The sequence below is a fragment of the Alosa sapidissima genome, chromosome 15 (assembly GCF_018492685.1).
Source record: "Alosa sapidissima isolate fAloSap1 chromosome 15, fAloSap1.pri, whole genome shotgun sequence".
Lineage (NCBI taxonomy): Eukaryota > Metazoa > Chordata > Actinopteri > Clupeiformes > Clupeidae > Alosa > Alosa sapidissima.
In genome coordinates, this window is record NC_055971.1 from 22,300,368 (window position 1) to 22,325,628 (window position 25,261).

The 25,261-nt window shown below is 43.7% G+C and overlaps 1 protein-coding gene across 5 annotated transcripts; it reads right to left on the reverse strand.

Moving 5' to 3' along the window:
• Window positions 1-13,241: 13,241 nt before the first annotated feature.
• On the reverse strand, window positions 13,242-24,851 carry LOC121684029 (amyloid-beta A4 precursor protein-binding family B member 1-like). Of its 5 annotated transcripts, none has more exons than XM_042063955.1 (15): window positions 24,706-24,851; window positions 23,186-23,825; window positions 22,842-23,047; window positions 22,593-22,649; window positions 21,942-22,018; window positions 21,753-21,813; window positions 21,320-21,466; window positions 20,662-20,789; window positions 19,864-19,869; window positions 19,436-19,550; window positions 18,577-18,661; window positions 18,227-18,307; window positions 17,964-18,079; window positions 16,636-16,812; window positions 13,242-16,232 (listed from the first exon to the last, which is right to left on the reverse strand). In XM_042063955.1, the coding sequence occupies exons 2-15, from the start codon at window positions 23,811-23,813 to the stop codon at window positions 16,077-16,079; spliced, it is 2,040 nt and encodes a 679-aa protein (XP_041919889.1). In that variant the 5' UTR covers window positions 23,814-23,825; window positions 24,706-24,851; the 3' UTR covers window positions 13,242-16,076. The 5 variants fall into 5 exon arrangements, with proteins under 5 accessions (XP_041919889.1, XP_041919886.1, XP_041919887.1 ...); XM_042063952.1 differs by having other exon boundaries at window positions 18,212-18,307; XM_042063953.1 differs by lacking the exon at window positions 24,706-24,851 and adding an exon at window positions 24,049-24,576 and having other exon boundaries at window positions 18,212-18,307.
• Window positions 24,852-25,261: the final 410 nt, after the last annotated feature.

Sequence of the window (25,261 nt, forward strand, 5' to 3'; positions counted from 1 at the left end):
ATATAGAAATATCGTTGAACGAATATAGAAATATCGTTGAGCGAATATAGAAATATCGTTGAACGAATATAAATGAATGTTGAGTCCTAGCCCAGTGAGAGTTCCTTCCTTACCCACTCTCTGTTGGCCACACTCAGTCCGACCTTTCCTGCCAGGATGGGGGACATCTCCTTGCACCCGTCCCCCCCATCCTGTCCACCCCACCCACCCCGCCCGCTCACCCTGAACGCAGGGAGCTGACGGAGCGGTGCCTGTAATGAGGTGAGCTGGGCCCTTTGTCTCTCCTGGATCTTGGTTTAATTAGGCAATTATGGGGCCGCCCGGGGAATTGGAGCATATGGGGTCACAGGAGAGGTGCCACCCCCAGATTCCAGAGTGCAGCGCTGTCAAATGGGCTCATGGGTCTGGCCTTTACAGGTGCGGCCCTCTGGGCTAGTCTACCTGAGCCTGGTGCAAAGAGGAATAGATAATGAGGCTGTTTAAATAGGTGAGTACTGTAACTGTTGTTAATAGTCAGAAGGCTCAATTGCAAGACAAGCAAGATGTGAAGATGTAAAAATGTATAAAAGTATTGATATAAACAGCTTATAAAAAGTATAGGTGTTTAGTCATATAGGAAGACTCTGCTGGAAATTAAGCTAGGATGCAATTTGTGCACTTCATCCCCCACACGGCTCCTATAGGTGTGCTTCATGTCTGTTCAAACGGTGAGACAACGATAACAGATGTCTCCATGGAAACCTGTTAAACTGTCCAAGCTTTTGACAAGATAAACCGAGATGCCCCCCCCCCCCCCCCTTTCTGAGAGGCTGCCATTTGACGCAGGGACAGAATAACATTCCTCCAGTGCCACGTTCTGCACCAGACCATTTTGATTACAGATTCATTGCCATCTGGTCTCCATGTTGGTGTCTGCCCAGGCCTGGCGCCAACACCGAAGAGGCTCCCCACCATTTTCTGCCACCCCCACCACCAACCACCACCATCACCACCACCTCCACCACCAACCATCACCACCCCCTACATTCCCCACACACACAGAGGAGGGCATGTCTGCTCACATAAAACAAAGAGCTGCCAGAACGCTGGTACGCTACTGTGGTTACACAGGTGATGCCTGATGCGTGCTCTGCTATCGTCCAAAAGAGAAGAACATTATTCACACGATGATGATGAATTGTTTCAAATCAAAAAGTCATGACAGCATTTGTTTTTTCTTGATATATGGAGTGTTCATCAGATAAATGTTATTTGGGTCGGTGTCAAAACTTTCAGTGGTTTTCAGTGTAACTGTGTTTTTAAATCATTATGACCCATTTTATCTGTGACCCTGTGAAGACAGCTGTCTGGCCAGGAGGAGGAATGTAGAAGACTTGGAGTATCACCATATTATAAACTCTAAATTATAAAGTCTAAATTTCTTTTTGGTAGATTAATGATTGAGTCAAAATGTGTACTCTTTTACATTATTACTACATCAAAAGCCTTTTTATGACTAATGACACATTTTCATTATTCTGTACTTTAAAAGCTTATCATTTCAGTCAGTAAAAGTAACAAAATGTGAAAAATGGCCATCTGTGACTGTAATATTAGGCAAAACTATTGACCCAACATTCTCAGTGTTGTCAGTGTTGCAATCATCAGAAGTTTATACCCACAACCATACAGTATATATTGAAGATGAAAGTCATTATGGAATTGAGGAAGATAGAACTATGGATAGAGCTGCAGATAGAAAGAAGTGGATAGAGCTGTGTAATAATTTAAGAGTAGGCCTAATACCGCCACACACGATCACATTAGAATGGAATCTATTCTGTGTGTCCTATATTGTACATTAATTATGTAGAACCCTGACTGTTCCAGTCAACCTATTTATGGCATTCATTCCACAATAATCTATATCAATTCAAGTACTCTGCAGACCCCCCCCCCCTTTCCATTTCTACAACCAAGAATGATCTAGAATAATACAATCAGCACTGTAATAAGAATGTCTTGATAACAGCTGAAGGGTAATATTCTAATCTGATTCAATAAATGGTCCATTTGTTTCCAATTTGGTTGAATAAATATGCATTCATTACATTTACAGATAAAAGTCTGTGATATATTTCCCTTAAAAATGTTCATAAATAATATAGGTGCCAGTTTAAAATTCCATTACTTAGATCAATGTATCTTAATATTGTAAAGCCTGAAGTATATGAAGGACTTCTATAAATTATTGGATCAAGCAGATGGGAAAGATGGAAGATGGAACTTTTACTCCGGTTCTGTCTAGTAAGGAATATCTTGGTGACCTGGGTACAACATCTTTGGCCAAAGTTGAAAAACAGTGTATTTCCTGCATTTTGTCACTGACACTGAGTTAGGAATATTGGGCTTGCATCATCTCGAGATCCTTGCCAAACAACCAAAGTATTTCATTTCAGCTCCTGTGATCAGCATGGTCTAGGCCACTGAAACCTCACTGGCATACAGAGGCTGCTCATCTAACTGTGCAATAAGTTCATTGGAACTGAGTGATGATTGAACCCGATCTCACCAAAACAAATAGCCTAGTGTTGATGTAACTAGTATCTGAACATCCTCCAATCTATGACCAGACCAGCTCGCCCACAATACGCCAGGTCCAATGACTACATCTTGTATCTTTTCTGTGAATATATCTTTTGTATGATGACTTTATCTCTTCATATGGCCAGATTTGAGAGCAGGCAGAGCATACTGTAGTATCACAATGCAGAATAATGGTTGTCTCTCTATTTAAATGTTTGTTGTATTACAGCCAAGATCGATGTATTTATGGAGCCAGACGACCAAAGCAGAATCCCATTTCAAGTGAATATAGAGTTGGACATCAAAATATAACCATCTTTTGCCCTCATGAAATCAAATTTTCCTCTGAGAAGATATGGTTTGGTTTTATGGGAGAGGAGCTTCATCAATTTCAGAGGATTTTAAACCAGACAATAGCTCTGTTTAGAACAGCAAAAGAGAGGGGCACCAGAAATGAATGGGCCAAGCATGCCTTTATGGAGAGGACTGACACCAGGCTTCACAATAGAGCCTGGAGAGCTGGGTTTAATCTCAGTGCAGGGGAGGATGTGCCTGTTATTTGTTTTCTGTCGGAAAGCCCCACAGACATGGCGCTGCCAATCTCCCTGAAAAGAGATGGCTGTGGGGCGAAATAATTGACGCCGAAACTAATTTAGTCAAATCTGTGCAAGCAAAAGATTCCCTTAAACACACGTGCAAGCACTTGCCCATGGGATGATTTGGTTATAATAGTGATTAATAATCAAAATTGCAACGTTGGGCTTCACACCAGAACATTTGTGGCATGCAAATGGCTGAATTCATGAATAACAATAAGCCAGAGACATCGTGAAAATGCTCATTTGTTTGGTGCTCTGCGATAGACAACAATATCATGGGCCCACACACCACGAGACATGAGGGGCTACATTTAATCCACTTGTAGCCAAAATAACACACGCCAATCTGCGCATGCCTGATCCCACAGACCGGGGAAGAGTCCTGCAGCAAGTACGAGGAGGTCCATGTTTCAACGGAAATCGTTCCTCTGCTTTGAGGCTGAAGGTCACCTCTCCCTCGTGCTGTGTGCAGTGTCTGTATTCGTGCGGCGCATGAGGCCTTGCTGTCTCAGCTTTCTGTCCAGGAGTCTCGGCACAGCGCCCTCCACCCCTCTGACCTCGCCGAGCTTAGCCTGTCATCCCTGCCGACACGCACAAACCCGACAGATCTTACAAGAACAGAAAGCTGAAGAAGGGGGTAAGCATTGCTGAGACACAGAGAGAGAGAGAGAGAGAGAGAGAGAGGAGAGAGGAGAGAGAGGCTGAAATTAGAAAGGGTAAAAGAAAGTGAACTAAGTTGAAGCATTGGATATAGGTTGAATGGCTGTGCGACTTCTGAAGAAAACACGCCCAATTTCTAAAAAGGGCTGCAATCCTTCCCATTCATCTCCTCACCCTCACTGGCAAATGGAAAGGCAATTCTCCCTGTACCTACTGTCAGTAGGCCTCCATTCACCCCAGACAAACTGTACTTTTAAAAGGCACGCAGGCCGGAGCATTCATCACAAAGGACTCCACGGCCGTCCCCTCTCCCTCTCTCTCTCTCTCTCTGCGGCACATGGTGAAAGCCTGGAAAGTCGAACTGCCCTGATTAATGTCTCTCTCCTTGTGCCATTAAATGGCCGGTCGGTGGGGGCCAGACTGTCCATCAGTGAAGGAAGGGGGAGGGGGGGGCTGTGGTGGGCATTGTGCCCATCCAATTCGCTTACTGAGCGTTGGGCAGTGTGCCCGCACTGGGAGAGAACGTCTCGGGTCGTCTGGACTTTATCAGAGATGAGGCCCAATGCCAGGCACGCCGATGAAAATACCAGTGTCTCCTCCACCTTGGTGTCAGCCAGAGAGGCAGCTATGTGATGCTGAGAGAGTGATGAGAGTAGGCAGCCAGCTTAAGCTTGGCATGAGCATCCATAATGACAATAGACTTGTAAAATAAAATGTGCCATTTACTAAAGGTCCTCTAAGCATTACACAATGTATTTCATTATATAAATGATATATTGTTTCCCTGTAGAAATACTAAATAAATCAGGTTTCCATATAAAGAAAGGCAAAAATATTTTCCTCACGTGCTCGCTCCCACCCTCTTCTTCCTCTTGCTCCTCCTCCTCCTCCTCTCCATTCTTCTCTCCTCACCCTTCTATCACCTTTATTTCAGAGAGCAGAGAAGAGGCAGAAGGTATTTTAGATATCTCATGATTATTCACCAGTATCTCTCTCTCTCTCTTTCTCTCTCTCTCTCTCTCTCTCTCTCTCTCTCTCTCTCTCTGCACCTATTGATCCTGCCCCATCGGAGGGCCCAATAAATATTAATACCAAGCCCCCTTTGTTTTAGAAACCTGTAAAAAAAGATCAGAGAGCAAAAGGACAGGGATATCTGTGCATTTCCCCCCGTCTCCGGAACTCCAGAGGTTTCCCAGAAGGAGGGCAGACCCCTGTGAAAGCCAGGCTTCAATGTGCCCCAGGCTCTGGGTAACAAAGTCAAGGGCTTTTCAAGGAGACCATGTCTTCAGTAAACCTGAGCGCCATTCAAATGGCAGATGCATTTATGCAGACCCTGAAACACACCTAGCCTGGGTGTTCCCATGCTGCCTTGCGCGCGATTTGATTCACGCTGCTAAGGCAGCCTGGAGACCATGGAGCAAATTTTCGCCTGAGATAGGGAACCAATCACAGAACAGGGGGGAAAGCAAGACGATGATGAGCTATGCACAGACGCATTTGATAGACATCCGTGGCACCCAATAAACGGATCTGGGCATTTTTTTCAAATACGAGAAAATGAACGTTTGGTTCCCAGACCACGTCTCATTGAGAAGTGGTGGCGCTAGCCAGGCTAAAACACACCAGTAATTCCAATGAACCACTGAATACTGAAATGTTAAAGACAAGACAGTGAGTGACATACAGATAAAAAATACTGGAGCACTGGACCATGGCCAAGACATAAAGGTCAGACATTTCTCTGTTGGAAAAAGAGGACTGCATTTGCTTAGTAATATTTTGAATGTTTGTTATGTGAAGATGATGCGTGTGGATCGGAGAAGAGCAAACAAGAGAGAGTGTGTTGCGAGAGCGAGAGCAGGTGTTGGTTTTCCATACAGATGAAGCGTGAGTCAGAGTCTATCCTCAGTGGAGAAGACCCCTCATCCATCCTCGTGTCCTGTCTGGGCTAGATGACGGATGTGAGAAGCCACGAAGGCTCACTCTAGGAACTGGCAGATGAGAAGCTGGAGTTTGAGGAGAACGGCATACAATCATTGCATCGAATTTAATTATTTTTTTGTTAACAGAGATGAGAAGTGAGAAAGGAGAACAGAGAGAGAATTAAATCTTCTGTTCTCTTCTCTTCTGTTCATCCATCCAACCAAATAATCCATCCAACAAACATACGAGTGGGATAAAGTCTAAACAAAAAAGATTTTTAGACTAAATGTAATGAAAAGAAGATGCTATCAACATTCAAAGAAAAGGGTCTGGATTTTAAGTGAGGGGTGATCAGCTGTGGTATCACTGATTGACAGACATCATGTAGCTATCTACAGAGCCTGTAAGTGGTGTCACTCTAACAAAGCAGAACTGACAGAGTGCCACCTCTGTTTTTGTTGTACACCAAGACTAGCATTAATGTCTATTGTGATGGTTAAATGTTTTATGATGCAATTAAATATTCCTGATGCAATTATTTATCACCAAAGCCCAGTACTGCTCACTTTCTAAATACAGTACCACGCAACAGGCATTCTGGGGAAAATACCCTGGTGCCCATATTTCCACTCCACCGTCTCGCTCTTTCATCTTCCAGACGGACCACGTGACGTACAGGGGGTTGCTGCTCCAGAAACAGTGCTAATCGATAATACAGTCGGTGCTCTACTTTTACGGTGTGAGTTATACCGGGCCCGCAGCCGCATAACAACGCGAGTGATATGAGCCACCGATGTATCTCGCTGGCCTGTCATTGTGATGTATAGGGCAGGGAGGGTGGGGCTGCCCAATGGAGGGAGTGGAGGCCCATCATGCACAGGGCAGGTCCCTTAAACTGCACCCCAGAGAAGGGCACTTTATCCAGATTACCCCTCTCGCTACGCTAGCGCTCGTAATAGCATATACTGCCAGGGCCTGTGGGAGAGGAGACTGCTGTTTGGAAACTCCACGTAAACAATGAGCATGTTGTGCTTGCGAAGTGCAACAATAGACTACTACTCACGCTGTTCCCTGCCTCAAGCCTTTACCACATAAATAACCAAGAATTAGAAGCAAATAAGAATTAGGAGTAAGAATGAGAGGCCAAATAGAGAATTAGAAGACAACACACATAAAAATGGCACTAGAAAATATCTCTAGGATGACAGTGTTGATTGTCATTGTGGAAGCATTGTACTTGAGCCTGAAAGACAAAGCTATTAACGATTAATGCTGTACCATTTCATTTGAATGTGAATTGTCGTCTTGACTATTATGGATTGAGTCAACATGACACTGTTATATCACTGGTCAATGGTCATGATGCCCACTGGCAGAATGGCATTGATGAATCTGCATTGTGAGGAAGCTAGGCTTCCATAAAGCCTCCTCATATTCAATGGCATATGAATACAAGTAGCCTATCACATTGCATATTGTCATATATTGCTACAGCATTGTGGTTCTGCAGATGCCTGGTTTAGTCATCCATAAGAACTATTCAAAACCAAATTGGAGAGTAGAGCTTCACTGACGTGCCAGACAAGGGTTAAGCATTTCTGTCTTGGACCCTCATTTCATGCAGAGCCAACACCACTACCCGTATAGAATCGGGTAATGACACTTCTTTTCTTTGTTTTGTTGTATTGTTTTTATAAGCAAAGTTTTTATGACCTGATGAGGTGATAGTCATTTAGAGAGGAAAATGCGCTCTCGCAAATCATCTGGGGGACACCTAATAGATGTCACAGGCATCTCTGTAAACAAGCGTTTGTCTGGGTGGCGCCCTGGTAGACGGCCTCCGAAACTCCAGTGACAGAGCCTGCATTACTCATGTCACGCTCCGATAGCTTAATTTAAATGGAAATTGGATGAACTGCTTGTAAGTGATCCAGCCATCCAGAACAATTAACCCATATTACCGGCAGGCCTTGGAGGAGTAATCTGACTTTGAATGAGTATGGAGGGGGAGCTGGAGGTAGCTAATGCGTCAGGCAAAACAACAGCCACACAAGTCAGAAATGATCCTATTTCCAGACGTCCGCTTTGTTAAAACACCTAAATTTGTTTGTGGTTTTGAACTCGCTTCTTAGATTGGGAGTACGCATTATGCATTATGTATTAGACACCATGAAACAGGTAAAGCAGACCTGCAGTCAAATGCAAATTAGTTTTTTAACATTCATAGATTGCACCTGGCTGCTTGATTTAAGACTTTGATTTAACCCTTAACTCTGTGCCGTGCTGGTTGATTTAGTCAGAGTGAAGGTTCATATAGCTCTTATCCCAGATTCTGAAACTATTGCATACCTGCTAGTAATGCTCCTCTACACTGACATAACACTATCATAACACATATTACAATTTACACTGAGCTGATAAAATCTTGGATGCAGAAGAAGGAAATCGTGTACTATATGAATTAAAGAACAAAATGTTTGGATTGTAACTATTATTTCATGTTTTTTAGGAGTAGATGACTTTCTATGTCAGTGATGTGCAAAGCTGCTGAATTTGCTGACTGGCTGGCATGGATTGACAGCCTACTTATATAATGAATAATAGCTAACATATGTAATCAAAATACTGTATTCAACTCCAGTGATCTGAAATACCTTGACAACTTGGTAAGACAAATTAATGGCCTACCCCTGGCCATAACTATCAACTACATACAAAATAGAAGCATATATAAAAGAACATCCTACATGCAAAATTCTATAGAGCTGGGATTATTTGCTCGAGAGGAAGAGCAAACACAGGATGTAAAGAGACAGCCCATCACATTTCTGATATCTAAGAAAGAACCCAAACATATGGCATGTCAAGTCGAAGTCAGTTGCATCCATCCATGCTCCATTCTGATCCCTGAGTTGATAGGCGTGGAGTAATGCAGTCGCCGGGCCCTTGAATCGATAGACACAGTGTAATGCAGTCGCCGGGCTCCTGAATCGAGGCTGAGACTGTAATATCTTCAGAGGTTACAGCCGAGGGCTCTGAGCCAATAGAGAGACACGGGAGAAAATGAAACCCAACTGGGCTTTCACATCAAGCCCCACGAGAAAAGGAGGGCCGATAGCAGAGGAGTGGACATGAATGGTCAAACAGGTTATAGCCAGTTTGCTTTATGTTGTTGGTAGCGTTTTATTTGAGACTGGTGTCAGACATGAAAGGCTGCTTTTTGGGGCCAGCATTCAACACACTGACACACACACACACATATACACGCAAACATACACGCAAACACACACACAAACACATACACACACACACGAATACCACAACTGAATATCGCATTCACATACACATACACACACACACACACACACACACACACACACACACAGACACAGAGACACACCCACACAAACACACACACACACTTATCCACAGCCTTTGGAGTGTAAAATTTTAAATCGCCAGTGGATGACCGGGGGTGCATATAGATTGTATTTTTTAGGGGGGTGGTCTAAAAAATGGAGTTTAGAAAAGGGTCTGTTTGTAGGAGGCCCACTGACTGCAAGCCCCGGTGAGCCAGCCAGGTAATGGGGAAAACCATGGTAGCTGCAGTAGCCCAAAAAGCACAGTTCAGGCAGTATTTATCTCTGTCTCAGGCAATCCCACTGGGAGACTGAGAACACAGAATAACAATCAACAGATTCCCTCTTCTGCTCTGCCCACCTCCACGACACACACGGACGCCCCGCCATCCTTTCCATCGGGTCATTTTCGCCTTGTCCTTCACAAAAGGGTACTCTGTGAAAAGAAATGGATAAATAGTAACTCTGGCAGTTTGCCTAACCACTTTTTTTTTCTTGGTCCTAGATTCTCCCCAAGCATTGCTGCAAGTTAATTTACTGCACTTGGTCTGAGCAAAATTTCATCACCCAACGCTAAGTAACCTCTCTCCCCATGCATTCATACACTTCAATAAGCAGGAGCGATATATTTGTGAGTTCTCTCTCTCTCTCTCTCTCTCCCTCTTTCTCTTTCTCACTCTGGCCTCCCAAAGCCATTTTAAAGCTGCAGATTTTTTTCTTCTCAGATGCTTAAATCTTCTACGCCAACATATGTATGGCAAGGTGCCTACTTGAAATTCCCCAAACATTTCAACACCCACCCCCCACCCACCCACCCAATGGAACACCAGTGGTAAAAAAAAAATTCAAAGGTAATCTCAAATCCCTTTCCACATCAAAATACACAAGAATCTCAGTTTAGGCTGATGCAAACCCCCAGTCCAGATTGTAGTCATAATTCCAGGTGTTAAAACATGGAGACGGAGTAGCTTCATCCAATAAAGAGAGAGAGGTAGGGATAAAGAATAGAAGGAGCATGGAGGGAGGAGGGGGAGAGAGAGATAGAAGAACAACGTCCGTGGGTTCATTGTCATGCGACTCTCATCACACTCCCCAGCAGACAGTAGTGAGCTGCGCGGGGTTATAATCATGTTTGGCTGTCGGACCAGCATCCCAGCAGAGATGGAGTTGATTGCTTGGACAAATTTGCAAGTAACAATGCAATTTACAATGAAATGGCGGGGCGAGAAAACAACTGCAGTCTCTTCCACTGCTGGCATAATGTCTACAGGGGCATGGCAGATAGAGTAAGGGAAGGTGACGACTACTGCAAAGATCCTTGATTACTAGCTCCGCTTTAACCTTGCTCTCTGACTACTGCTTTTCTCCTGGCTGGTTTTGCATTAATCACCCATACATGTTACTGTCTTTTCACAGGGGGATATGGGCACATGCAGCCCCCCCTATCACACACATGGGTGACCCTCCACGGGGACATGTTGCAAGCATGACCATCGTTCCAAAGACAATGAACCCTAAACTGGAGCAAATTGTGAATAATAGCCATATATTCACTGTTAAGACATTGCTTCGAATGCTGTGAAAAATGTATTTAATTTGTAAGACTGGCAGTTCCTATTCCACTAAGTAATTATATTATAATGGAACTTTACCAATGTGAACATGAACAATGGAGACAGAGGATGGTTCAGAGAACAGGATCAGAGGGGACTGTATTTGCCTGAGAAATGAGAGAGTTTTAAGTGACAAGTCATTGCTTCTTAGGGAGTACAGAGAACTGGAAGGTGTCATATAATCAAGGTGAAAGGTAAAAGTCATATGCGTCTTCATGCTTCCAATGGACTAGGAGGATGCAAATTTCCCTCCACATTATTTAATGACCACATACAAAGACATACTGATGATACATATAATCATGCAAATGATGAGTGACTTCAGCCACAACATACGATTGTAAAAACGGCAAATACATTTGGTTGGATTCTACCAATCGAGTATCATTTCCCTTGCTGAACTGTCTTGTTAATTCATCTCATTGATGGGATGTCATTACAACCGCACTGATTTCATGGCGAGCCGGGACAAAGAGGCTGGCACTTTGAACCCTTTGTTCAAAGCACAGACGAGGGAGAAAAAAAAGAAGCCAAACAACCTGCCTCTAATAGGGCTAGACAGCAGCATTTGCATACCTATTCCCACTTAACATCACCACCATCACATTGAATCAATCAATCTCTTTATTCAAAATGAATTTCTTGTGAAGTCCATATTTATGCAAAACACAAAGCGTGATGGGAAGAGAAGAGAGTGATGAAAAGGCTGAGAGACCAGCTGCACACTCGGAGAGCAACAACAACAACAAAAAAAAACAATGTTTCATATTGATCGTCTGTATATGTTCCTTGCTTGTCAACTGCTCCATTCAGCATTTCTTTTTGCATCCTCAATGCACCAAAGAGATATGCAGATTAGATCTGAAAGTAGTGGAAGAGAGAGAGAGAGAGAGAGAGAGAGAGAGAGAGAGAGAGAGAGAAGACGCCTACAAGCTTGTTTATTCCCAGACATGAAAGGGAGAAATGCACAGCTGGATAACCAGCCTCTCTATCTCTTTTCCACCATGCTCTCTCTTATCAACTTTTTTGATTTCTCGACGCTTTGTGAAGCTGCCTCTTTATTTGTATTGCCACATGCTTATCTGCCAATGATTGATTCACCTGACTGATGGCTAAAGACAGAAGGTCTCATCTGGTAAACACCTGCAACCACAGGTCTACGTCTACTACCCCCCCCCCCCCCCGTGTGGGTTAAATAATGGCCATTTCCCTTGAGAAGAGACTGAAGATGCAACTTGTTATTTCTATTCCCTCTGAATCACTCGGGCCCTAAACAACTGTAATTTCTTTTTTTCCCTCTCTCGCTTTTAATTAAAATGGTAACAAATCAAAATTCAATAGCAACAAAAAGCAACTCTGGTAATTCAATTTGCCTTCCACACCTTGCATTTACTTGGACTAGTCTTATTTGTGAGTCGGTCAGGATCTGATTAGTCACCCCCACGTGTTGGTCCTGACCTTTAATAGTCAGAACCCCGGTCTCAGATATGGCAGTGCTTCCATTCCGTCAGCAGTAAATGAGAGGCAGGAGATCCATGTTCCACTAGGCTGCACATTCATTACTTCAAATAAATCTCCATTACACAAATAGCGTATGCATAATTATAAGAATAATTATAATTGTGACGGTTTTCTCTGAGAGCTCCCTTCCAAATAGTGATTGACACCCTTTGAGGGCTGGGTGTCACAAGTGCACAATTTGAATAAATACAGTTAAAGACAACAGTATAGATATGGTAAATAGCAATGGAAAATGGGTTTTATGGAAAGCGACTGTTTAAAACCAATCTAGCTACAAATTCCAGAACAAGGCACCAAAATACTCTTTCTGGAAAACTTAAGGAGTACCAGAATACTTCAAAAAGATTGCGTAATGTATCGCCTGTATACAGTGATAGTTCACATACACACTCAACCAGTCTAATTTTCTGTTAGTGTTTTACTTTGGGTACTGTATGAAACAAAGCTTTTAGATCCTGACAGTCTGTGTCAGTGTGTGTTATGCCTGCGAGTGTGTGTAGGGTGGAGAGCCTGATTCATGACCACACACCCAGATGCGCCTGAGGCTCCATGGGCAGCATTTGTGTTCAAGTCGTCTCCACGGAAACAAACACAGTTAGTTCCCTTTTCCCCTATTTAACTCGACAGACTGGCTGCTGACCATGGCCTGCAGAAACAGTAATCAGCGGGGTCAGTCTTTGTTTATTATTACCTTACCGCAGGCAGATGGAAAACATCTACGTCTTCAGAAACATGCAATCACAGAGATAGGTGGCGGTGAGCTGATTTGGAGCAATCAAATGAGATTTCCAAAGCTAAAAAGATACATTAATTGAGAACAGCTGATTTGAATGATGTAAAGCTGCCAGGTAACCATGGGCAACACATATTAGATTTTCAGTCCAGTCCAGGGAATGCCTTTAGAACAATATTCTAATTCCAAACCAATTTCCTCTAACCAAAGCCATGCCAATCACCACTGCTGAAAATGAATCATATTCATTAAAGCATCTGAAACTAGACACAAGACATACACGTTTATTTTTTTGTGCAGTGACTTTTATATACATGTTTTACACCACATTTACACATTTTTTAAATAAATAAAATTAATTCATGAGATGTCCAATGTTCTGACTTGCATTTAGTATCAATTATTTACAGTGGAGAAAAGGGGCAGTTTTATCTCAGAGTTGACAAGGGATATGCATTTAGCATAAGCAAAAGCAAACATCCGACTAATTACTCGTAAACCCAAACAATACATTAGTGTCCATTTCAAAGGCGGATTAAACACCCTTGTTTGTTTGAAGACAGCAAATCCAAGCTTTCGCTAATTCCATTTGACAGGAGGCCAATTTCTACTAGGATAAAGACTGGCGCCTTATACAGGTTAGATTCTACTTTTTACTCTTATTTTCTCAACACAATTCAATAGACAAAAAACATGAATATTTCTGACAAGTGTTCTCTGGTGTACAGTATTCTACGACATTTCACCTACCAAGAGGTCGTGTGCAATTTCTACGCAGTGGTGTGTACACTATGTTGTGTGCAAATGATACAAAACATTTTTTTCCAGTGAGGCCAGGGGCCTGAGAAGAGTAGAAAGAGTAACAGAAAGTACAAACACAAAAAGCCGGCTTTGCCTTTAGATAAGTGCTGTGTAAGGGCACTGTACAGGGAGAGTGGGCCTAGGGAGTCAAGGCGCAGCGCCGCACGGCGCTCTCGGGGGTGGAATGGAAAAGGCAATGACATGCGTTCTGCTATTCGGTGGATATCAGGATATCAAATCGACAAGGAGATCTAACGTTAATCTAATTTCACATCGACACTGACTGACACTACTAGCATGGCATTCCCTACAAAAGCATACGCGCACACACATCCACACACACACTTACTCTCTCTCTCACTTATTCACTCACACACACACACACACACACACACACAACTAGTACATACTCCAGGCCCTCAGAGGACTGAGGCGTAAATGCTGGCAGTGACAGTGGTGTAAGTCGCCACGTCACGTCAGCACTTACATGCTTTATTACTCAAAGCTATTTAAACATGCGGTGTGTGGGGATGCATGACAGCACTAATAAGGTGCCTGACATGCAGTTGTAAGCAAACTCTCGCTGCAGCTGAGCCAACGCCACTGCCCTGGATGACTTTGCACAGGGTGGGGGTGGTGAAGTGGTGGTGGTGGTGGTGGTGGTGGGGGGGGGGGGGGGGGGGGATGACACAGACTTCAGAAGTCTCTTCTGTGTAATATGGCTTTCACATACAAAGCGGTATGAGCTGCGCTGGCCACTAGTAGTCACCACCGAGCATCTGCCCTTGCAGTTCAACGTTGTTCAACTTTGACAGCGGTGGGCGTGAGAGCTCTCTGAGCAGCGCAGTGCTGCACTGTGCAAGACATTGAAAATTAACGCGTTTCAGAGCGCAGTGGTGGTGCCGTTGTCGCGTTGTATGTGAAGGCCGATTAAAGGAGCACCAGTTTCCCCAACTGACCCCGACCAGAACTGACTGGCACCGCTTATTAACTGGCCCTACCCCGAGCCTTAAGCTCTCCGTGGGTTGGCCCATGGAGTCGGCCTATTATTGCACACAAGTACTGTAGTGATTCGGATCCACTTTCATGCAAACATACGAGTAAGCACCGCATTACATGAACATCTGGTTCGGTGGGTGCTTGTGTTTTTTTTTTTTGTCTTCTTTACATTACTTTGACAGACTGTCTTTGGAGGATTTGGACACATTCCTCGGAACTGTGAACTAAGTGCATTCTACTTTCGTCGTCGAGTTGACATAAAGCTCTATGCTACGCTAATTCACAAACATGGCGTTTCTGATAAGGACTTGCGACGTGAGACAAGTGTATACAAAGTACAGAGACAAATGGGACTCCTCAAAAGTCTAACACCATGACACACTATATTCTACACATTTATCATTAGCAACTTTTTTTTTTAACTGTAAAAGGTATATTAACATTTCTGTGTATCACGGTGGCATTTTGCTTGACTAATTCGTGGCTACCTTCCCAATGGAAATATGTGTAGTATAATTATATACTAATATTCTATTACTAAGTGATTATTAAAAATAAGTGCTGAAACGCAAGAGAAACCAATAACAACAAAAAGTAAAGAAACTACACAACGCTAAAAAAAAGGCAAGATGCCGCATGGACATTGGTGCAACTGAACGTAATTGTAAACATTTCTTGATACTCATTAACAACCCTGAAAACTAGAGACTATTACACGGTCAATATCCCACAGTCAAAATAGATTCATTTGCTGCACCTGATTAAAAAAATAAGAACTAAACAAATTTTGAAGTGCCAGAGACTATTATCGCCACCGAGTCATGCATTATTACAAAGAGGCTTTGACAGTTGAGATGACTTTCTGTGTTTGTGTGTGTGTGTGTGTGTGTCTAAGATGTGTATGTGTGATTGTGTGTGCAAGTACTGTGTCTTGTATGAGTGTATTTCTACTCTACTACTATGTGTTAAAAAGTATATCTGTTTGAGTGTGTGTTTGTGTGTTTTGTATGAAAGGAACAGTCAAACTGAAAGTGCGGCCACTATCCACTTCTCCCCATGCCGATAGGAAGAGGGCAGGAACTAGAGGAAACTGCTTGACCTACTGCCTACTATCACAAGTGGTCAAGATAATAGATGAATTTTCGATTATTAGGTTGTGTCTTCCTTCAACTATTTGTGTGTCTTGGAGTACATTTGTGTATGTGTATTTGTGTTTCTCTGTGTGTGTGTGTGTGTGTGTGTGTGTGTGTGTGTGTGTGTGTGTGTGTGTGTGTGTGTGTGTGTGTGTGTGTGTGTGTGTGTCTCAGGGAGACTGGGAGCTGGAGGTGTAGTGCCTGAAGCTGCCCAGCAGGCTTTGCACTCCCTTTCTAACCCGTCGTGCCACCGAGTCTGCAGGGGGGGTCGGCAGGCAGGAGCCCAGGCTGGGCGGGCGTGCATCCAGACACTTCTGATAGCGCAGCTGGACACACAAACACAAAAACCAAACACTAGTTACTACACAATCCTGGTACTTTACACATACTAAAAATATCACTACTTGCTCAGTGACATAGCAAATATACTCATTTTGCCAGGTTATTGTGCATGAGACATCAACCTATGTCCTGTGCACTTTAGCAGCTGCTGAGTTACAAGGACTGTACTTTAATGATAACTTCTTAAGATATAGGCAGGTAGGGTTTTATCTCATTACCTGGTATCAAGCCATAAGATGTGGTTAGCATAGAAACACCATTTTAAGAAGAAAGTAGCCTTTGAGTGCTTCTCCGTTAAGTTCACATTTCCAATCCACTCTACATTCTGGTGGTATGTGCAGTTCTAGTCTCTCGATGTCTGGGCACTGCAGCCCTGCGGGCACTCACCATGCATGCGGCCTGGACGGCTTCGCTCAAGCTGGCGGCGTTGGGCTGGCACCAGAACATATGGCACACAAAGTCGCTAGGGCCCTCCGCCATGATGAAGGCGAAGGTGTGGACATCCTTCCCCACGCCCATGAAGGAGAGGAAACGCACGCGGCACTCACACAGGACCTCCTCGGTCTGGAGGGCGAGAGAGAGAGAGAGAGAGATGGAGAGAGGGAGGTGGGGAGAGGGGGGAGGAGAGAGAGATGGAGAGAGGGAGGTGGGGAGAGAAAGGAGAAGAGAGAGATGGAGAGAGGGAGGTGGGGAGAGGAAGGAGGGAGGAGAGAGAGATGGAGAGAGGGAGGTGGGGAGAGGGGGGAGGAGAGAGAGATGGAGAGAGGGAGGTGGGGAGAGGAAGGAGAAGAGAGAGATGGAGAGAGGGAGGTGGGGAGAGAAAGGAGAAGAGGGAGGTGGGGAGAGAAAGGAGAAGAGAGAGATGGAGAGAGGGAGGTGGGGAGAGGAAGGAGGGAGGAGAGAGAGATGGAGAGAGGGAGGTGGGGAGAGGGGGGAGGAGAGAGAGATGGAGAGAGGGAGGTGGGGAGAGGAAGGAGAAGAGAGAGATGGAGAGAGGGAGGTGGGGAGAGGAAGGAGGAGAGAGAGATGGAGAGAGGGAGGGGGGGAGAGGAAGGAGGGAGGAGAGCGAGACGAGGTGATGTGAGGACAACAATTATAGACTGTGGCATTTGGCCTGAAATCTTAAATGACCTGTGTCACAACATCTGTTTACTGTTTCCTTTCTAAAACGTTTTACATCATCATCAATCTCCACTGATACTTCACTCCCTTCTAGTTCTAAGAGTTACGCAACACATTTTTAAATGGAAACTCATGGGAAATGGGGAGAAGCGTACATAATCTACACTACCGCTCAAACGTTTGGATTCACTTGTTTTCATCATTAATGTTGTAAATGACTGTTGTAGAAAGAAATGGCTGATCTTTAATGCAATATCTACACTGAACATTATTAGCAACCATTCATCCAATGTTCCAATGGCACATTCTGTTTACTAATCTGATATAATTTTAAAAGGCCAACTGAGAAAACATTGGAGAACCTTTTTGCAATTATGTAAGCACATAATGTAATCTGAAAACTGCTTCCCCTTCCTGATAAAAAACAAACAAACAATGCAACTCATCTCAGCTGGTATTCTGTCTATAATGGAGTGGAATGTAAATTTCTAAGTGACCCCACTTTTTGAACGCCAGTGTACATAATCATAGCATTTATGTTCCCTTCACGATAAGTTAGGAGAAGTAAAATGAAGAGAGTGCTATAGTCTCACCTCTCGTTTTAAGATGGTCAGTGTAGCGGGAGCGACGTCGACAGACACCGCTGTCCACTCGTGCTTCTCTTTGCTGTCCATTGTGGCTTGCAGGGCGTCGTTGATGGTGTCCATGCCTGGGGAAACAGGAAAGACACTCTTGAGCAACATCTCTGCACTAAAAAAACAGCAATGCAATCCTCATCGGTCAAAGGCCAGTGAGTCCGTCAGCGGGCAGTGTGGGATGTGCGTATGAAAAGACTCCTTACCCAAGCGTTCCTTACCTACTGGCCTAGCCACGGGCACATTGCCAAGGTAGTTGACATGGAAACGCTGGAACAGCTCATTTTTTGGCACAGGGAATTCTGGGGAAGGGGGTAGGAGGTTGAATTGGCCAAAGAAATAAATACATACACGAATAAATCTACAGGCACACATTTAAAAAGGTCCAAAAATAAGCAAAATATTATGGAGACATGATCATGCTGGGTGAATGATCTTGAATTTGTCAAGAGCATCATAAATAGTGTGTGCGTGTGTGTTTATGTGTGTTTGGGATTGGGACACATTTGAACGATGATGGAGAAAACCACCTCCTGAAAGACAAGAGCGGAGCTCTTCAGTGGTATGGTACCTTGCACTGATATGGCTCCCAGACTGGAGGAGTCAGAGTTGAGGCGGCTCAGCCCGTGCTTGGAACTTCTTCTCTCTGCCATGATCTGCAGCAAAAACAACCCGAGAGACTGTGGCTTTACAGGCAGGGGATGAAAGCATGAAGGCAATGGAACACTTTTCATAAGGCGCCTACACAATTTTTATTTCAGGCAAAATATGGGTGTAGACTACATATTAAAATCTGGGTTCCACAAATCTGTTAAAGTCATCAGGCCTGAGTACGTCTAGGGATGCCAGAAAATGCAAGACAGTTCCAGTCTGTGTGAGAGACAGGCTATTCCGCTATTCAAGCCTGGGCTTGAGGAACCAACCCATATCAAAGTCAAAGTCAAAGTCAAAGTCAGCTTTATTGTCAATTTCTTCACATGTTCCAGACATACAAAGAGATCGAAATTACGTTTCTCACTATCCCACGGTGAAGACAGGACATATTTTACCAATTTAAGTCCACAGACAAACATAACATTCAAGTAAACAAAAAAGTAAGTAAATAAGTAAATAAGAGGGCACATATAATAATGAAAAAATAAGAGCAGATATAATATGTGAACCATCTACAGTGAGAAGGAAGAAAAGATACCCGCACACTGCCTCTAAAGCTCCCAGTTTAACGGTAGGTTGCACACACCTGACGAAGACCTGAGTAGTCTTAGCGTTGTGTAACCTACCGTTAAACTGGGAGCTTTAGAGGCATAGTGCAGATTTTTTTCCTTTCTTCTTACTTGTTGTTCCTAGTCTCCAGTACCTGTAGAATTACTATAGATGTGCGTACACCTCTACACTACAACCATCTACAGTGGCCAGGGCTAAGGGCTCACCTTGGAGCACAGGTCATGCAGACTGGTGGCAATGTGCTTGGCAGGGGTGTCACAGCGGAACACATGACACTTCAGGACTTGGGTCAGGTTGTCTCGGGCTACGTATGCAAAATCCCTGATGGCAAAAACATAAACATGTTAAGGATAAGATTGTATGAAACGCATAGTCTACAAAACATAAACATTTTAGTCAACATGACAGTTACAAATACATATACACAAATGAAACATAACATTAACTTTCACTGAAGATGTTGTAACTTTTTTTGGCCTTAAACAAGCATGCATGCTACATTTATCAGTTGGCTTCTTGAAATATTACAACACACGACAAACAGATCTTGGTGGGGTGTAATACACAAATACACAACAAGCTACAATGGAATAAAATACTATGAGCATTGCGTAAACAAATATGGCCACTTTACCTTTCTCTGTACCATAATGCAGCAAGTAAAAAAGGAAATAAAAAAACAGTTAAATTGTATAATTGCATCTTCACCAAACTATTTTCTCTTTATAAAAGTCAGTTTTAGTCATACTCTGCGACCACAAATTTATCCTTTAATTTCATTCCCTTCAGGCAACAGAAATCACAACCAAAATGCCACCCATCTCCTAGTTGCTATAACATTTACATTCCACCAGAGGGCAGTGCATTCCCACCCTGAATGCCACTCTTGTCCCGCTGCCAGGAAGGGCTTGTGTGGAATGCAAGGCCTGTGCTATGACTCATTCTGACTCATGCTGCTCGCTACACATTGCTTTTAAAGGGCAGAGAATAGCGCACTTGCTCGCACACCGAGGAGAAAGAGAGAGTGAGAGAAAGAGAGAGAGAAAAAAACATTCCTTCAGGCGGCTGTGGCAGAGGAAAATGTGCCCCGTGGCACATGCGGTCTGTCCTCCTCCTCACCTCACTCTTCCTTCTGTTGTCTTTTCCCGTTACACAATTAACGCCTCAAATAAATGCTCTGTACTATTATTGGCATAACTAATGTACAGCTATGACTTTTTTTTTTTTTTAAATAGTGAAAAATAGATAATAATACAATCTTATATTCCAACATAACCATAACAATATATCTAAGAACATAATTAGCATTACTATATAATAACATAAATATAATATAAACATCTCAGCTAAAAGTGTTAAAACTAAAACCCTGCAGCGTACTCTTCCGCGCAGTAAAAGCACATCCCCTTGATGAGGCCGGCGTCACACTGACCTGCCGTTGTCTCGGCCCACGCCCCACACGCGGATGCTCACGATGGGCTGGGTGTGCAGCAGAGTCTGGCTCAGCGGGTCGATCAGGTTCATCTGCTCATTCTCCAGCACCATCAGCATGTCCTTGCCCTGAACACACACACAAACACACACACACACACACAGTAATCATCTAATCATCATCAGCTCCCCATCATGCATTTTTTTTCCCATTTGGACGCACTGATCAGGAGTTTTGCTAGGCACAGCATGAATGAGTTGAGGAAGAACCGCAATTTATAGTGGAACAGAATCGCGGTCCAATTCAAACTGGATCTCTGCTAAGAAATGTAGTGGATCGGATCAGTGCCATTAGGGAACAATATTCCTATTCATTTTATGCCCCTCTGGTGATCTTTCTAAGACTGCTTTTTATTACACATGCAATTTATTACACTTGGGCAGCAACGCTCACAAGCAGAGACTTGCTCTTGATGAAACCACCAAATTGCTCTCATTCAGTTGCGCAAATACCACAAAGAGGGAAAAAAAGACACAAGAGCCAGTTGGGCGAAGATCAATACCACAAGCTCAAACCTCGTCCCCAAACAGGAAGTACCCCACAGGCACTTCCTGTCTGGCTCCCTCCCTCCCTCTCTCTCTCTCTCTCCCTCCCTCACCTCTCCCCAGATGCCTGCCGTGTCGTGGAGGTTATGCTTGTGGTAGGAGAGCTGACGAATGCAGTTGTTGACGGCCACGCTGCTCCTTCCCGGTGCCATTTCCTCTTCGGACATCTCCACCCAGCCCAGGGAGCGCACGGCAAAACACTGTCAGGAGGGGGGCAGACACAGTGTCATAAACAGGGGCCCTCACAGCAATAGGGCAACTCTCTCAGGAAAGACAAGTCTTTTCAGCGAGCCATTAAATTTTATGCATGGAGTTTCCTTTCTGTGACGTTTAATGGGCTGGCGATCCTAGGCTAAATGGGCAAGTGAGGGGAGATGGGGTTGATCAGGGTTGTGTGAGGGGGTTGGTGTGCGTGGAGCTGGAGGAAGAGTAGGATTGGGAGAGGTGTCTCTTCAAAACAGAGCAGAGCACGTGTTTGGTTTGTACCTTAGCCTCCAGGTTAGTGCAGAGTGCGGCAGATGTCTCACCCTCCTCAGACTGGGAGCAGCTAAGAGGGAACAAGACAGCAAAGATGGAGTGAGACAAGCAGCTGGTGGCTGAATTAATCTTTTCTGGCACCTGGAAATGCAGGGAATTTTATAGCGCGTTTTGTACAGCTCCACGCGGGCCACTTACTTCAGGTTGATAGATGCATAGCGAAGAGTAGCTCCCTCAAACTCCTTCAGACTCTCATCTGATGTGGCCTCCTCATCCTGTGGACAGGAGTTATGACAAACAAGTTCAATTCAGCTATAGAGGTTTCGCTACAAGAAATTGCAACAATTTTCTGATAACAGTTTATGGCAGTTGTGGGAAAACGGTGAATTCTTTTTGTTTCCATTTCCTTTCTACTTCCAACACATCATTTGTCACATTATTTGTCAAAAGAATAACTCTGTTATAACTTTATCACTCTACTTTTCATACAGAGAGCAAGTACTGCTCCACTCATTTGTGCTGCATTGACTGAGTTACATGTCCTCTCATATTATGCACCAATGCAGAGCCAGGGTAATAAAAGTTGTTTCCTGAGTGGCGCTGCCATTTTCTCTCTGCTGACCAGTTTCCATAACATCATCATATACTTTTGCAACAGTAATGACCTGTGGTAATGTGGGTCTGCTGACAACAAGGTAGCAATTACATGTTTAAATGTAGCCAGTGCCCTACAGTCATGGGAATCTTTCCCATGGCTTCAAACAAAAGAACCATAAGAAAGGAACAGTCATTTTTTATCATTTACGTGTGTAGTTTGTTAAAAAAAAAAAAATTGCAAAGCTTGATTACCTTCCAAGGCTCTTCCTCATCAAATATATTTGGACGAGTTGAAGTGCCCCAAGTGATCTAGAAAGTCAAAAATGTTAGAGACATCGCAAACACAACAACTTGCTGACATCTTTCACATTATTGCTCTACTAATTCAATTCTGCACATCTGTTTATCATAATGAAGTCATTTACAAGCCTTCGGCCTGACCACCAGACTTTGAGAGACTAGAAAGGGGCGAGCTAGGTTTCTGCGGCCTGTCCAACTCACCTCTGGCTCCTCACACGGGGTCGTCTCTAGAGACATGCTGGAAGACATTGTGGACTCCTCCACCTTGTCAGAGGGTAAGGGGGGGTCCCACTGAGTAGTGCCTGTGGGTATGTGCCAGTAGTAGGTTCCTGAGGTGTCTCGGATGCGCATCCACCCTGGAGGCAGGTCACTGTCTGTCTCGAAAGCATTGGAGTCCCAGATGGAGTCTGTATGTGAGAGAAGATTGAAGACAACAGTGGTGAAAACAATCACAGAATCACCGGACACTCACTTCAGTGAGCCAGAATCAGAACACATCAGATGGACAGGAACAGATGGACAAATGTTAGAGGATTGGGTCTTACCGCCATTGCCATTGGGAGACTTGTCTGCGCTATTGTCCTGTGACACCGTTGTCCAGCTGGAATCTTCCTCGCTAGGTGTTGCGTTCATGTCGGAGAACAACTGGCAGGCGTCTTTGCCAAGGTCCTCTCCTTCCTCCACAGACCCAGCCTCAGCTGGGGACATATTTTTCTCTCCTGAGCTTGGTGCCGAGACGTCCTTCTCTTCGTCTCTGTCCAACTCCTCACCTTCATCTTCCTTGTCATTCTTGTCTTTCTCTTTGCCCTTTTCTCCATCCAGTGCCTCAATAATGAGAGGTTCATTTAGGATGTTCTTGGACTCCACATCAAGGTTCAGGCGGAGGGAGTGCAGTATTTTTGATGATGTGTTAATCTGTTCCTCGTTGCCCTGCACGTCATCTTGATTATTTTGATTTGGGGAGCTGTCCTCGTTCCAGTTGACATTATCATTGTGGTTGGGGTCCTGCTGTTTCTCCGCCACTTTGCGCTGCTGGTTTTGGCCCTCCTTCACCCATTTTGCGCTGTTGCCGCTGTGCTCCTGGCTATTCCGCTGATTCTTTTCGTTCAACTCTTCATCTGTGCGTTGTTTACTGACCAGATGGTTTGACATGTCTTCATCATTGCCACCCATGTTCGTCTACCCCTGTGGAAGATCAGAGAAGGCTATTTCTTTATAGTTAGAAAAGACAGATCGCCTTTTTCAGGTTTTTCCATTTTAATTTGTTCCAACAAGATAACTAACGTTATATTAAAGGTTTCTTATAATTAAAGTAAATTATTTCATCATTTTATCAGCTCATTATAATGTGTCAGCTTAGCAGGACCACATGAATAGCTGTAACAACTGTATGACCATGCAATATTACCTGGTTATAACGGAGATCTGCTGCTAATGTTCTGCACATCAAGTAATGTTTAAAACTACCAGTGTATCTTGCGAGCTAATAAAAATGTTATAGCTCCTATACTGCGCATATCCTGCTAAATGTATGCTATCTAACTAGCCAACAAAACGGGCTAAATAGACCGTGAAACAATCCACACATCTAACTGTTATCGACTAAATAATAGGAGCTACATAAAGCCACTGGACACAGGCCTGTCATGAACTGCCCAACTGCTGCTAGCCACCTTATTGGTATCAAATGCGATGGCAAATTAATGTACTGACATTAGCTCTCGTCGGCTATCGTGGCTAACTAGCAAGACATCGCAATTGCATCGCAAAGCAATCCAAAGCCTTTTGCGCTAAATTCGTCACCATAAGGTTAGAGAATGACAGAATAAGATTCAATGTATCTATAATTATAAAGATTATCATCTAGCCATTGACATGGTTTTACATTCACAGCAACGTTAACGTTAGCATGTAGGCTACTAAATTAAATCACAGTGCTAGCTGGTTGAACCCACCGTCCGCCATCAGCCTGCATCATCTTTGGATGGAGGCTGAGCCTAGGTGGTACAATACCATAATAAAGATTACGCCACCATAAGCTTAGTTAATTGAAACATGTACTTACCCTTGGTGTTTAAAGTCTTCTTTTATGATATTTTCATTTTATATTTAACGCCGTTTAAAGTAGTATTAGTGGTCTTTAATCTGGATTAACGGCGACTGTTATGATGGAGTAGGAGGACAAGAATACAGCAGGCTACGTCACTGCAATGTCACACAGGACCATCACGCTGGCAGTAATCTCCTCTCCAAAATGTATAAATAATTAAATAACGCGTATGCAGCCTAAAGCGCAGATCAAATCTTTTTTTCCATAAATAGTTCACATTTATGACAAAGTGCAATAATATAATCCTTTTTTTTTCATTCGTTGAGCGAGCTTCGATATTGTCGTGTTCTTCGAAAGACACCTGCGTAGCTCAGGTAGGCCTAAGTATGCTCGTCAGTCTGCAAGCCTTCATACCAGTAGACAATTAAAGGTATTTCGATAAATAACGCCATTTAAAATTCCAAGTTTACAACAAAAAATAGGCTAATATTTTAAGGCTAATAGGTCCATAACAATTCATAAAATAACATTAAAATGTCTCCTTTTGAAACGGTTCACACATTCAAGGTAT